A 14,353-nucleotide genomic window follows, 5' to 3' on the forward strand; every position below is an offset into this window, starting at 1 on the left:
TGGGAAACACGCACTTGGCCTTTCTCATTCTTGGCAGCTTAATATGAACACTGGGCTAAAGGGCTGCAACCATCCTCAGACATGTTGGTCTCTACACCTGCATACCCGGTCATCATCAGTTCATCTGACACTTCATTACTATAAAAAGACAAACAAAACTTCCAGTTTATGTTACAAATGTCAGCCAGAAACAGAAACGCTGGAGGAGCAGGAAGACACAGAAAAAAAAATATTACCCATCAATTAATCACCTGTGTCACAAACCAGGAAGTGATGTGTTGTGTTTAGCTTAGCTTAGCACAAACACTGGCTGCAGAGAGAAACGGTTAGCCTATCACAGTACACGCACGCACGCACACGCACGCACACACACACACACACACACACACACACACACACACAGAGAAACATACTTCCTGCCCAGCTGCAAGACAAACAGTGCTGTAATGTGATTGGCTGTTTTCTTGATTTTTTAAATAACCTCTGGACTATACTGCTTGCTAATAAAAACTCAATGTATTTCCACTGAAACCTGCATGTTTGTGTCTGAACAGTGACTGCGGCTTCACTCAGGTCATATCTGAATATCTTTAATGTTCGATTGTGTCACAGTCATACTTGCACAGGAGAACTGGTTTCCAAAGAAAGGTTCCTGCTTTATCCCCTGACAGCAACAAAGACTATGGACACCAGGTGGACAGAGACTTTCCAGAAGACACATTTACCTGTGAGCCCAGTAGACGCTCTGGTTCCTGCTAATGTGACCCAAAGCACTAATGTTACACAAAGCTCCACTTCCTGCCAAGTTCAAATCAGATTCATTCAATCCAAACATCCAGTCCTGACCATGCTAGGTGGCTAATGCTACCAAAACCAACAGGTTAGCTGCAGATGCTAACACATCCAGAAGGAAGAAGGCCCCATGTGGATCCAATGTGAGTCCTTTGGCAAAAAGCAAAAAAAAAAAAAAAAAAAAAAATACTATAACAACAAACATCCTGCCCAGAATGAATTAACAGGTGGCTGATTATCATAAACACTTGTGGTGACAGGAATCTGAACGTGTTAATGAGGATTTGACACTGATCAATGGTTTGAATTCATTTTTCTACTGAACAGCAGCTGACTGGTCTGATAACAGCTTTGCATTTACTGCACCACAGCTTTAGTTACAAATAAAGATGTGTGCATTGAAAACACATCAAGAGTCCAGAATCTGTGTGGTCACAGAGCAGCAACACACACACACACACACACACACCACAACAAGACCTGTTTGCCTACACTGTGGACTGAAGCAGCAGCAGGAGGTGGAGCCTGAACCAACCAATCAGGAGCAACAGCTCTGCAGGTCCAGGAAGTGATGTCACAGCCAGGAAGCAGCATGACAGCTTCTTAGAACCTGTGTTCACCCGACAGGAACATCAGAGTCACCGCAGAAGCAGAACAGGATGGGAGTGAAGACGCTGCTGCTGTTGCTGCTGGTTTCTGTGCTCGCTGCTCTGGGTAAGACAAATAAACCTCAACACTTCCTGTTCCTGGATGGCTTTCCTTTCATGGTTTACTCTTTGTGGGCTCCACCTTTCTGTCCTTTTCCACTTCAGTGCCTCCTATTTGTTTTAAAACTGCTCGGCTCAGTTTTCACTAGTTCACAGTTCAAAAGTGAAAACACAACAGTTCAGGAAGACGCCTTGAAACAGCACCTAGACTCTTCTGGTGCTTTTCACAGCAGAACTCAGCTGCCAGGTCACTGATGCCAAACTGCTCATAAAAGTATTTTTCTCACACAGTGGCTGAATCGATGGTTAGAAACAAAAAACGATTATTTTTCTTCTAAAGAGTCTGAAGCTGCACAGCAGGAAGACTGATGAGGCAACCAGGAAGTGTTAGGCCACCACAGAGTGTGCAGCTCGAGTGTTGTCACAGAGCAGCAGGACAACACAACATGAACACAAGGCGACATACAAACACAAAGCAGAGGTCACGCTTCTTCTTCTTCTCTTCCAGGGCTGGCGGCAGACAGCCACCATGGCCACTCCATGCCTGGAGCTCCAGTCAACATCAGCCAGAACGACCGCGGCCTCCAGCAGGTCGTCCTCAATGCTGCCTACTCCTTCAACAACCAATCAAATGACGCCTACCTCTTCAAACCCTCTGCCATTCGCCGAGCTCAGAAACAGGTATGACAGGAAACACCTGGACAGACTCGTGTCTGTGAGGTCAAAGGTCATGGGACACTTTGATGTAAAGCCAGCCTTGAAGAAATGAAACTAAATCGCTTCAAACAGCCTTCATGAAGGTTTTTAAAATGCATCCCGTCATTTACACGTTAAAGGGTCTGATTAAAGAATTATCTAAGGATCTAATTCAGCTTCAGTGAAACTTGATTGACATGGGTGACAGGAGCTCCCTCCCCATAGAAACAAATTGAAACAAGTACAAAATAAAAGCCAGACTAACTCAGTCTTGTACCAGACAGTAAGAGAAACTAACAGGATCTCAAGAAACCTAAACAGCCTGACACAGACTCTACGTGTAAACCTCAGCCACAGTTATAGAACCTGTCAGATACATTAGACTAGTTTATTTCTCAATGAGTCCTGACCCGTAGCACCTTAAATCCTTAGTGTTTTCTCCGAACGTGGGTTTTATTACACAAATTACACAAAACATTTGAATGTTCCCAAAATGTAACCTGAAAGTCAAATGTGCAGTGGCTGTGTTTTTGTCTGAAGCACAGGTAGACGTAACTTATCCCAGGTAGAAATAAACTACCTGTTTTTTTGTTTTCAGATTGTGAAGGGGGTCCGGTACATCATAGACCTAGAGATTTCCAGAACTGTGTGCCATAAAAGGAGAAACAGCAAAAACCTGTCCAAGTGTGACTTCCAGCCTAAGGGGCCTCTCCACCAGGTGAGTCCGAGGTGCAGGTGTTACGGATTCATTCAGTGTTCGAGCACGAACATGGACAATAAAACACTTTATTTGTGTTTCAGACGTTTCAGTGTCACTTTGAGTTTTGGATGATTCCCTGGAAAAATGAAAACACGACTCAGATCCTCCACTGTAAAGCATGAAAGCTCTGGCGGCCTCCACCCTCCACATCCACCTGTCTGCAGTAAAATTGTGTATATGACAATAATAATAATGAAATTAAATAATTAAGGTTTTAAATGGTCCAGTTCAGGGGTGACTGACATCTGTCCCACATTTCTTTGGAAAAATATAGTTTTGTGTTACTGACTGAAATTATGACGAATGTATAAATGTTTTGACCCCCAAACTATTATTTTTAACGTCTTCGGGCCTTAACTGGGGGAGTTAAACCCGTCTGAAACACTCTGGGGGTGTGGCCACCTGGATTCTGTCAGCTGACAGGTTGTCTGCAGGTGAAGCAGCTCAGGTGGAGCTGATGACCTCACGACCTGTTCTCAGCAGCAGTTTAACCTGTGCAGGTTCAACATGTGACAGGACAGTGACAAATCAGAGCAGTGTGTTTTGACAGTCACATGACTCAACAGCGTTAACGAGGACAGCTGCAGACAAAGATACGCGGACTGTGACCACAACTGGCCGGCAGGAAGTTGCCAACTTCTTCAGGGTGTTGGCTAACAGGTGGGGTTGACCCTGAACAGTCCACCAGCCAATTTCTGTGTCCTCATGCTGTTTTCAAACAACTGTTGAAACCACTAGCAGATCTGAAACACTGGTCCCATGTGACGGGCAGGAAAGCCACCACTAAATGTGATTATGTTCATTATTGAGCAGAAAGTTAAAGGTGGGCTTGGGTCTGTCGTGTTAAATGATCTGATAATCTGTTGGTTTGCTTCTTCTCAGTTTTGACACCGTGAGTTAAATGAATAAAGGGGAACTTTAACTTCCTCAGACAGCAACATCACTCAGGTTCATCTCAGCGTCAGGTTTTATTCACAGGAAGCCAAGAAGCTGCAGAACAAACACACATGAATCTGTCATGTACAAGAAGGACAAGTCCAAAAATAGGCATAGAAATTCATGTGAAGCAGAAATCAGAACAGACCACAGCTTTAACGGAAACACATCTTTGAAATTCTGCTCACAGTAAAACTTGTTAGAGTGTAAGTCTGAACCTTTTAGCTCAAAACAACAAACACAAACTATTTTGGAATCTGATGTTTTTAGGTAACAGGATCAAGCCTGTTCAGGCCGTTATCAGGCCGAGTCTGTTTGTGTTCTGGGACCTGTTGAACCTGGTGAGTCCAGTGAATCTGACCTTTCAGTCACTGCAGACAAAGCTGAGTATGAGTGTTAGTGGACCGGGTCAGTTTCCTGATTCATTTCTGATGAGGCTAGAAAAACTTCCCGCTGCTTAGTATCAACTGATCAATGAACTGATTGGTAATCAACAGTTGTTCTGCAGATGTTTGCATTGATTTAGCTTTTTTTTAATCTAATTGCCAAAGATTTTTCTCAGATTTCATATAGAACAGATACTTAGAGTAATCGTCGGCCGCTGCTCTGAGCGACCTTCACATCAACTTTCAGTTAGTGACACATTTCAGCCAAGTCATGTTAAAGTCAGTCGCCTGCTGAATGTGGTTCATGACACGTTGAAACAAAAGCAATGAGCTCAAGTCTGCAGCAGAACCCGAAACACCAACACAATGATGCCAGCAGGTCCAGTCACCATGACCAAACCACGTCAGAACCGAACCGCTGACACCGCGTGCAGACTTCAAAAACACAGAATTTACACATTCGTCCACCGGGGCGCCGCTCTACACCTTTCGCAGGTCGAGTTTGGCGATGTACGGCGAGCGGAAGGAGCCTAGGTACAGACTCCCATCATGCTCATGGGCCTCACTGACGTAGGCCACCACCAGGCCGCTGGGGTCATGGAAGCTCCGTGTGCAGACACCGCCGTCGTGGAGCTCGGCCACCAAACTGTAGCGAGGGACGAACTTCATCAACACCTCCTGACTGAAGAGCTGCAGAGGAGCGAAGGAAAGGAGAGATGACAGACAGGAAATTCAATTTACCGTCTCTGCTCGGACACCTGGGAGCACGTGAAGGTTTCTGGTGACGCCTCTGAAATGTTCCTGCTCTTTGTCTCATTTACCTTGAAGATGAGTTTCTTCAGCCAGGGTCTCTGGGACAGAAAGTCCAGCATGGAGAAGCCGGGGTTCGGCCGCACCGCAGACATGACCACCCAGTAACCTCCGGTCGAGCTCGGACGGATGTTGTCGGGAAAACCAGGCAGGTTGTCCATGAACGTGTCCATCCCGCCTTTATTGAGACCGGCCACATGAACCCTGGTGCAAGAGCAGGTGTAAAGAATCTGAGCTGATCTGGTTTGTCACCTGTTTTACCCCATCACATCTTGGTCAGGTCATGTCTTCACATCACACACAAGTGTGAGTGAACACGAGACGCCGAACAAATACAGAACCGCACAAATCTGTGTACGTGCCGAATAAAACTGACCCTTTCTATTTCTATTTATTTTGTTCATTTTATTGTATTTGTGAAACAAAAAAAACAAAATAAAAAACAGATTATATCTATGCTAATGAAGCTGCACAGACCTTCCTGATTCCTGATCGAATTATTAATTAGATCCATGTTTAGAACCCAAAACTCTGAAACACAAGAAGTTAAGGAAAACCAGATCTGTCCTGCAGGTACAGGTGAATCAGGTGTGTTACCTGCGGATCCGGGCCATGGTGGTCTCTGCCACCAGCACAGACTCCTCGTCGGGCAGCAGCTGGATGCCATTTGGGAAGCGAAGGTTTTCCATCACCACCGTCAGCTCTTTGGTCTCAGTGTCGTACTCCAGCACACTGACAAAATAAAATACATGACAAACCTCATTATGCACTGAAAACTGGGTGTGCCACCAGAAATCTTTTGAGAAGTGCACGCCGGCTGCTGATCACAGCAATAAATGATATTTAAACCCCCAGGATTTAGTATCTCATCCACACCTATTAGTTAGATTCATAAAATATGGAAGCTTTTAATGTGAAAAAGTTACAGGAAATTTCATTACCAGCAACCCAGAACAAAAAATTTCAAAATTTCAAAAAGTGTCACAAATGTCACAAAATATAAAAAGTGGATTAAAAACCAATGAGGGGACAGAACAACGTACCGTCCGTCGGCGGTGGCCTCCATAATGAGGTTCAGGTAATCTCTGCGCTGCCACCTGCTGCTGGAGTCGGTGAAGTACACCTTCTTCCCATCCTGAGTCACTGCCACGTCGTTGATGAACGCCAACCTCCTGCTGCCAACAACCTGCCCACCCTTTACCAACCTGGTTGCCTCACCTGCACAGAAAGAGCAAGAATTAAAATGTGCACATCTCTGATGAAGCCAGGGGGCGCTCTACTCCTACTCCTACTATAACAACCTACAACACCTACAACTGACTGTCCAGGTGAATAAACAGCTGTGAAACAGTCTGAACACAAACTGTATTACAGTAGAAGCTCAGTGACCTGTGCTTGGGTTGACTTCGAACAGACCCAGGTAGGCGTCGGCTACAAACAGAGTCCCGTTGGGTCCGACTCTGATACCCAGTGGCCTCCCGCAGCTCGGCTCGTCGTCTCGGGAACCTGAAACACACCAACACAAACAATTAGACAACAAATGCTCCATTTGAGATGGTTGAAAACCCCCAAAACTAAAACCTTTCAAACTGAATTCATGAGCCCTGTGTAGTTCAGATGCTTTAATGTTCAAATTCACACGTCTTTGATTGAATAAACCCTAAAATAAACCTTACATCATTTCAGGTGCGTGAGGTGACGATATGAGTGAGTGATCTCTGAGCTGCCTCGGGTGCTTTTATTTTCCTGACTCATCTTTTGATTTGAAGTCAATAATGTGACTCAGCAGCTTCTCCACCTTCACCTTTCTCTGAAAACTGACCCTTCAGGAAAAACATCGTTTCACAATAAAATTGACTTCCTGTTTGTTAATTTCTTCATTTTTCATTAAGGTCGAAGTTTTAAAAAGTTTTAAAAAACCTTAAAAATGAAACAAACTAAATTTAAAACTAAACCTAAAATCTGAGGCAGTTTTTTCAAGCTCAGATTCTAATTACATACATATTTAGTTGATTTAGTTTGTTATAGTTTAAGTTGGTTCCATGAATGTTTAAGAAAGCCGTGAAGAAGAGAACAGGCTGTGTTTAACAGTTTAAAGCCTAATTTAACTAAAACCCTAAACTGGTGTGAGTTTAGGTTGAACTTTAAAGTGCTGAAATCACAAACGAAGCGAAGGACGCGAGATCTGTGGTCCCAGGTGCAGTTCACATGTTGAAATGGATCAGGACGAGCAGGAAACACGTCTCAACACGGCGCTGCTGTTGCGTCACCCTGGACTTTAACTGTCAACGTCCAAAGTGATGCAACAAAGACCAGACACAAATTTGTTAGTTTAGAGTTTTGTGAGGAAAAAATTCTTTAAGCTGTTTTAAAGTTGAAAAAGAAGAACCGAGCTCAAACTAAATGTGCACTTTAACAGTTTAGTTCCAGTGGTTTTATTTTCTTAAGTTCAAGTTAGAAACATTTAAGTTTATAAAAACTTTTAGTTTAAATCTGAACTAGACGTAAATATAAAGTTAATGTAAATTTAAACTACACGTTGAACTAAACTAAAATAAACTAAAACCTAACCCTGACACAACAAAACCAAAATAATTCAAACTAAACTGAGTTAAGCCCTAAACTTAACGTTTCAACCAACTAATTCGAACTAAACTGAACCTGACTAAATTAATTTAAACGAATTAAACTCACCACAGGGCGGTTTTCCGAGTCTCGTCACCGTGTGGATCCTTCGACCAATCAGCTTCAAGATTTTTCCATCAGCTGTTCCGGTAAAAATAACATCTGCAGGAGGAGACAAACATCTGTCAGCTCTCAGTCTGTTCCATGTTGTTCACTGAGAAACGACTGGTTCCTCCACACTTTTCTCAGATGTTCAGGGTCAGACCAGATTTTCCTGGAAATGCTTCAAATGTGATGTGAATTTTTATTTCAGACTATTTTTATTGTTATTATTAATAAAGACCATTATTTTCATTCTCAATTCAATTCATTTTAAGATTAAGAAAAAGTTGCATCTACCTTTATTTAAAAAATATTACCACTATAGTCTCAGAATAATACACTACTCATCATTTTGTATTTTCAAGAAAAAAAATAATAAAAAAATATTAATTAGAAATATGATATTAAATATTATGAACTTTATCTCCAGAAATATTTTTCCTTCATATATTACAGCTTCATTTAAAATCCAGCTGCAGTGACTTGTTGAGCTTCATTAAGTTGCAGAAATCAGCATCAACAAACAAACAGGCTAACCTCCGATGTTGGCAATGGACTCTGGGCCAGTGATCTGGTCTTCAAAGAGTCTCTGGGCCTCTCTGAGCTTCAGGTTCGGCTCCCAGCAGCCCTTCATCAGCGGGGGCTCCTTCAGACTACAGCACAAGAATTACTATTTCACAAATATTCTGTGAGGAGTTAAATTTCTGCTGCTCTTGACACATTCACACATCTTTATTTAACAGCAGCGTCGTGACTTGATTCCTGTTTATGTCCCCCAGAAACTTGTGATACAAGTTTGTGATAGAAAACTAATTTTCAAAGCTCAGTGATAAAAAACACATTTCTGTTTCAGTTTCCACGTCATGGAAAAACAATCAGAGACTGTTTGAATCAGGATCAGCTGTCCTGCTGTGAGAGCTGCCACAGGTGTTTGGAAACGCTTCTTGTCATGAATTATTAACCACAGGAAGCAGCAAAGTTGGCAGATGTTGACAAAACTGCACAAAGTTCACATATTCACCAACACTAACCCTAAAATATTAAATATATCACTTTATTCTCTCAATAAAAATCAGGACTGGAGTTAATGGGACTTTATAGAACCAACTTAAAAGCTTCAGGTGGACACGATCGATAGTTTTAGTTTCTACAAAAATCCTTTTTAATTTCTGATGATTTGATTTGTAAAGGCCTGAGAAGACCAGTGTGTTTGGTTTAAAACAATTTTACTGGTTTGAACTGGATCAGAAGGTAGAGATCAGTGAACTGAGGCAGACTGTAGAACTGCATGATATTTCCACTTAATAAACATTCATGTAAGATTTTTTCCCACTGATTTTCCAGAAATATTGTGGGTTTTTTTTACAGCTTTTCTGTGAGGACTTGCCTGAAGACCTCGGGCTGGATGGGAGACTCCAGGATTAGGGTGATGATAAGGACAGGAAGAAGCAGAAAGCCACCCAGGGAGAGCAGTGTGACCTGGAAAACCTTCCCACTGTAGGTGCTAAAATGGAAAACAACAGAAAAAAGGTTAGTTTAACAACAGCTGAATCTGCACATGGTTCATTAAATTCTGTGGCGTTCCTCAGGGATCCACACTCGATCCTCTTCTTATGTGTGTGACAACTTTTATAATCTGGATAAATTATATACACACACACACACACACATACATACATACATATATATATATATATATATATATATATATATATATATATATATATATATATATATATATATAGCTTTTGATGTACAGTGCACACTCTACCAAGTGTGTTTCTAACAACTGTTAAAGAGTCAGATATTTAGTTTACATGTTTACAAATAAAAATACCTGCCAGCTTCTTGTTACATGACATGATTAATTAATTTTCTGTTCATCATCTAATCAGCAAACAAGGAGATTGTTTCAGCACAGAAGTGAACAAAGGCTCAAACCACATTTCATCAATCTGGCTCCCCTGGGGGGGGGGGCTCAGTCTGAAATGAGGGTTACAACGGTCGCTGTTGTGAAAAGGCAAAAACCACAAAAAGGCGGGCAATGACCAAAAAACACAAACAGTGACGACAAAGACTCAAAAAGACTCGAAAGACTCACAAAATTAAAAAAACAACAACAATCACACAATTACAGCCCCACAAAACAAACAAAAACTGTTGTTGCGTAATTGTCTTAAGGAGTCTTTGTGGTCATGTTGTGTGCCTTTCAGCCTGGGGCTCTGGGGGCGTTTAAATTGGGCCAGGGGGCACTGTCTTGCTACATCTTTGCTTATTATGTCCAGTGTCCAACACACGGAGCTTCACACTGGACTTTGTTTCACTAATTTGACTCCAGACGGATCAATAAAGAGTCGTCGTCTGTGAAATTATAACCACATACAATATTACACTGTTTTTCCAGGCGGAATGTTAAAGAGTCAGATATTAAGTCTGTATAAACATGGATCATGCTTCAGTATTAACTTATTGATCCATCTAAAAAAACGATCAATCAGCAGCGACATAATTTCTCCCGTTTTAATGATCAGAAACCGATCGGCCTCTGATCGATTAACTCAAAAACAGATATTGCGACATCAATAACCTTCTTCATGCTGTCGACCAATCAGAAGCAGCTGGTCAATAATCAATCTAACACAAACAAACGATAACGGGGCAGTAACGGTCGTTGGATCCGCTCCTTCCTTACCCGGACCCCTTGTGTCGGTGCTCGGGCAGCTCGTCGGTGATAACCCGCGGTGCGTGCTGCCGCCGGTAACGGAGCCCCTCGGACTCGTTCATGTTGGACTCAGAGGTTGGGTCCGCTTCAGTTCGGTGCAGGTGACTGTCTGGAGCTGGAACGGTTTGCTGTGTTGACGTTTAACCCGGGCGCAGACGGAGGACGCCCTTTCTGAGGACGCCGACAATGTTATAGTGTCAACTTCCGGTCGGCTTCAAAATAATCCCCCCACAAAAACAAACTACAAAAACCAAACAAATAAATAAATAAAAACTAACTGAATAAAATAAGAAGGAAAAGTAAACTAAAATAAAACAAAACCGTGAAAGTAAAAAAATATTAGAAAGAAACATAATTTAAAAGATAAACACTCAGCCTGAAAATAAAATATTAGCATAAATATAAAAGCAGCTTTCATCAAAAAACAACCAATATGTATAAATGGTGCAGTGAGTGATTTCTGCCAGCTAGAGGAACTGGTCATTAACGTCTGATGTTTAGTTAGTATTATGTTAGTATTTATTTGCCACTTGAGATTCTTAAGCACAAAAACAAAGACGATGGACCTACATTTCACCCAGAGAGCTGGGATAGACTCCAGCAAATCCCTGTGACCCTAATTAGGGATAAGCAGGTATAGATAATGGATGATGGACAAAAACAAAGACTCTCAGTATGTTTATTTTGTCTTTTCCATGAAGTAAAGTGTTTTTGGCTCAGCCCTGAGTTCATCAAAACTTCAAATCTAAACAAAAAATATCAAAATAAAACTCCAACTTCAGAAATAAATATTGTAGTAATGCATACAAACCTGCAGATAATTGTCTGGTTTGACAAAAACGTATTTGGCTTCAGTCTCAGCAGAGTGTTCACAGTGTTGTGTGTGTTTGGTTCCTCTCAGTGCAGTCATTAAAGCGAGGAGTGATTTATTCATGCTCTGTTTCTTTAAGAGACTCTTCTCTAAAACTGAACATGAAATATAAATTTTAATTAGATTTTCTTATTTTCTCTTGGACTCTGTCTTCACATCAGCAGCAATATCATCAACACTGATATCTGAGTCAGTTTGGAGCCAAAACATAGTCATAAATTGTATCTTGGCTTCAAACCTGAACCAGGTTCAAAACCAACTTTTTTTTAATTTCTAAGAAGTTTTTTTATTTTCCCTTGGATGACCTCTCATCCTCATCAGGTCCTGTATGAGGCCCTGAAAACACTGTGCCTGTCCACTTTCTCAGCAGCTTTCTGTCCCACTCGTCTCTCCTTCACTCAGCAGCGACACACCTGTGGTCTCTGAGGCTCCTGGTGGAGGCGAAGCTCCTGCTGCAGGTGGAGCAACTGAAGGGTTTCTGCCCCGTGTGAACCAGCTGGTGAGTCTTCAGGTTGTTGGTCTGACTGAACCTCTTCCCACAGACGCTGCATTCAAAAGGTTTCTCTCCACTGTGGACGCGTTTGTGTCTGACGAGGTTTTGCGACACGCTGAAGTTTTTCCCACAGACCTCGCAGACGAATGGTTTCTCTCCGCTGTGTGTGCGCTGGTGCAACTTCACACTTGCCTGAGTGGTGAAGGTTTTCTCACATTGGCCGCAGCTAAACGGTTTCCCCTCTGAATGGCTTCGTCGATGTGTCCTCAGGTAGCTCAGCGAGCTGTACCCGCGGCCGCACACATCGCAGGAGAACGGTTTGTTGGTGCCGTGGAGCTGCAGGTGAGTTTTCAGGACCTGTGCGCTGGTGAAGCTCTTTCCACACTCCTCACAGGTATGAGCTCTCTGCCCGCTGTGCACCAGCTGGTGGCGTTTCAGGGCTGTGGAGGAGGAGAAGTATTTCCCGCACTGGCTGCAGCTGTATGGCCTGATGCCGCTGTGGCTCCTCTCATGAATCAGAAGTGCACTGCGCTGCCTGAAGCCCTTCCCGCAGGCATTGCAGATGAACGCCCACTGTCCGCTGTGCAGAGCGCGGTGCACCTTTAGGTGCCCGGCCTGCGTGAAGCTGCGGCCGCACACGTTGCAGCTGAATGCACGGTGGCCCAGGTGGACGAGTCGATGGCGCCGCAGATTGCCTGACACACTGAAGCTCTTCCCACAAATGTCGCAGCTGAAGGCCCTCTCTCCAGTGTGCACGCGGCGGTGCACAGACAGGCTGCTCCTGCTGGAGAAGCTGTTCCCGCACTGCTCACAGGTGTATGGACGCTCACCTGTGTGCGTCCTCAGGTGAGCTTGGAGGCCACTCCGCTGGCTGAACGTCTTCCTGCAGACGCTGCAGGTGAACGGCTTCAGTCCTCCATGGACGGTCAGCTGGTGGATGTGGACGCTGCGGCGCGCAGTGAAGCCTTTCTCACAGGTTGGACATTTGAACGGTTTGTCCTTTAGGTGGACTCTCTGGTGAGCAGACAGGTAACTGTACTTGAAGAAGTCCTTCCCACACTCTGCACACCTGAATTTCCTGTCTGTCCTCAAACAGGTCCAGCGGTGCTGTCTGAGGCTGCATCTGGCGGCCAGTGTCTCCCCACAGGCCGTACAGGTGAGGGGCAGGTTGCTTGATGTCAGGTGTGCCCTGAGGTGGCTGCGGGTCCCGAAAGCCTTCCCACAATGAGAACACCTGTGCGGCCGCTGCTTGTTGTGGACAGTGAGCTGATGGATTCGGACGCTGCTGCGGGCGGAGAAGCCTTTCCCACATACGGGACAAGTGAAAGGCCGGTCTCTGCTGTGGACTCTAAGGTGAGCCACCAGGTTGGCCCGTCTGGAGAAGCTGCTGCTGCAGAAACTGCAGGTGAAAGTGCGTCTGCTTCCTGCTGCAGGAGTCTGCTCTGATTGGCTGGATGCACCTGCAGCAGGATCTGATTGGCTGTTCACTTCCACCACTGTGTCCTCTCTCTCTGTTCTGGGAAGCACATGGTCTGCAAAGCGAGAGTGCTCCTTAAAACAAAGAAATAAGGAAAATCTGAGGTTGTTCACAAAGGTCACAGTCTTTACCCTCCTCCAGTGTCCTCCTGCTCAGGTCCTGGTTCTCCTCCAGCAGCCGCCTCAGCTCGTGCAGCAGAGCCGTGCAGACTCTCCTAATCAGAGTCAGCAGCTGCTCCTACAAGACAGAAAGACAGACAGACAGACGTAGTCGTTTACATAAAAGCTAAATCAAAGTTCGTTGTGTCTAGTTTCAGACTAAACAGTCTTCAGGTTTTACAACAACAAACTTCGGTTTGACTCCAACTGGAGCTGAAAACTTCAAAACTGGAAACGTTGCATGTCTCGCTGTGAAACATATGTCCCAGTGCTTAGCTGGTTTTGTTTATTTATTAAACGTGTGTAAATAGAAACATAAATAAAGTGACTTAAAGGTTAAATATGAAAAACTGACCTCGGAGCTGTCAGGCTTCACTTTCTGACAGATTTCCGTCACCGCCGTCAACATGAACTCCTCCATGGCGGGAAAGACGAGCTGCTGCAGGGACGACATTTCACCAAAACAACAAATAAACTGGAAATAAAAAGAAAACAAACAACAGACACCGTCGACTCAGCCACCGAGAGGGGCTGTTCATTTTACGGCAAAGACCCAAAAGGCACATGGTTTACGACGGGTTTTACGACAGACGAGAAGTGCGCATGTCGCCCCCTGCTGGACGGAGGTCAGACACACAACAACAAAAACTTTACATAAAAAATAAACGTCCATGTGATGACATTAAAAATGTTACATACACATATATTTTATTATTAATTAAATGTAAATTATATGTTTAGATAATAGTAAAAATTACTTTTTTCAGTCTCGAGCATTTGTATTTATGTCTGTTTGCACTGGAGTACCCCCCCCCCCC

The 14,353-nt window shown here is 43.7% G+C and overlaps 3 protein-coding genes across 3 annotated transcripts; 1 reads left to right on the top strand and 2 right to left on the bottom strand.

Annotated features, from left to right (window-relative positions):
* Positions 1-1,369: 1,369 nt before the first annotated feature.
* On the top strand, positions 1,370-3,283 carry cst7 (cystatin f). Its single transcript, XM_026309863.1, has 4 exons — positions 1,370-1,506; positions 2,008-2,180; positions 2,794-2,913; positions 2,997-3,283. The coding sequence occupies exons 1-4, from the start codon at positions 1,452-1,454 to the stop codon at positions 3,075-3,077; spliced, it is 429 nt and encodes a 142-aa protein (XP_026165648.1). The 5' UTR covers positions 1,370-1,451; the 3' UTR covers positions 3,078-3,283.
* A 621-nt stretch (positions 3,284-3,904) lies between these two features.
* Positions 3,905-10,727, bottom strand: apmap (adipocyte plasma membrane associated protein). The gene is made up of 9 exons (XM_026309862.2): positions 10,507-10,727; positions 9,202-9,318; positions 8,352-8,467; positions 7,782-7,874; positions 6,477-6,593; positions 6,131-6,305; positions 5,685-5,819; positions 5,099-5,291; positions 3,905-4,967 (listed from the first exon to the last, which is right to left on the bottom strand). Exons 1-9 carry the CDS (start codon positions 10,596-10,598, stop codon positions 4,758-4,760), a joined length of 1,248 nt encoding a protein of 415 aa, XP_026165647.1. The 5' UTR covers positions 10,599-10,727; the 3' UTR covers positions 3,905-4,757.
* A 443-nt stretch (positions 10,728-11,170) lies between these two features.
* LOC113131497 (gastrula zinc finger protein XlCGF57.1-like) lies at positions 11,171-14,074 on the bottom strand. Its single transcript, XM_026308807.1, has 3 exons — positions 13,891-14,074; positions 13,509-13,614; positions 11,171-13,432 (listed from the first exon to the last, which is right to left on the bottom strand). Exons 1-3 carry the CDS (start codon positions 13,987-13,989, stop codon positions 11,802-11,804), a joined length of 1,836 nt encoding a protein of 611 aa, XP_026164592.1. The 5' UTR covers positions 13,990-14,074; the 3' UTR covers positions 11,171-11,801.
* Between the last annotated feature and the right edge of the window lie 279 nt (positions 14,075-14,353).

This window comes from Mastacembelus armatus, chromosome 15, assembly GCF_900324485.2.
Source record: "Mastacembelus armatus chromosome 15, fMasArm1.2, whole genome shotgun sequence".
Taxonomy (NCBI): Eukaryota; Metazoa; Chordata; class Actinopteri; order Synbranchiformes; family Mastacembelidae; genus Mastacembelus; species Mastacembelus armatus.

Coding starts and splice junctions, on each gene's coding strand:
- cst7 (XM_026309863.1), top strand. CDS start 1,452: ATGGGAGTGAAGACGCTGCTGCTGTTGCTGCTGGTTTCTGTGCTCGCT. Junction 2,181..2,793: donor TTCGCCGAGCTCAGAAACAG/GTATGACAGGAA, acceptor TTTTGTTTTCAG/ATTGTGAAGGGGGTCCGGTA. Junction 2,914..2,996: donor CTAAGGGGCCTCTCCACCAG/GTGAGTCCGAGG, acceptor TTTGTGTTTCAG/ACGTTTCAGTGTCACTTTGA.
- apmap (XM_026309862.2), bottom strand. CDS start 10,598: ATGAACGAGTCCGAGGGGCTCCGTTACCGGCGGCAGCACGCACCGCGG. Junction 9,319..10,506: donor CACCGACACAAGGGGTCCGG/GTAAGGAAGGAG, acceptor TTTCCATTTTAG/CACCTACAGTGGGAAGGTTT. Junction 7,875..8,351: donor GTCCATTGCCAACATCGGAG/GTTAGCCTGTTT, acceptor CTCCTCCTGCAG/ATGTTATTTTTACCGGAACA.
- LOC113131497 (XM_026308807.1), bottom strand. CDS start 13,989: ATGTCGTCCCTGCAGCAGCTCGTCTTTCCCGCCATGGAGGAGTTCATG. Junction 13,615..13,890: donor TGAAGCCTGACAGCTCCGAG/GTCAGTTTTTCA, acceptor TCTGTCTTGTAG/GAGCAGCTGCTGACTCTGAT. Junction 13,433..13,508: donor CAGGAGGACACTGGAGGAGG/GTAAAGACTGTG, acceptor CTCGCTTTGCAG/ACCATGTGCTTCCCAGAACA.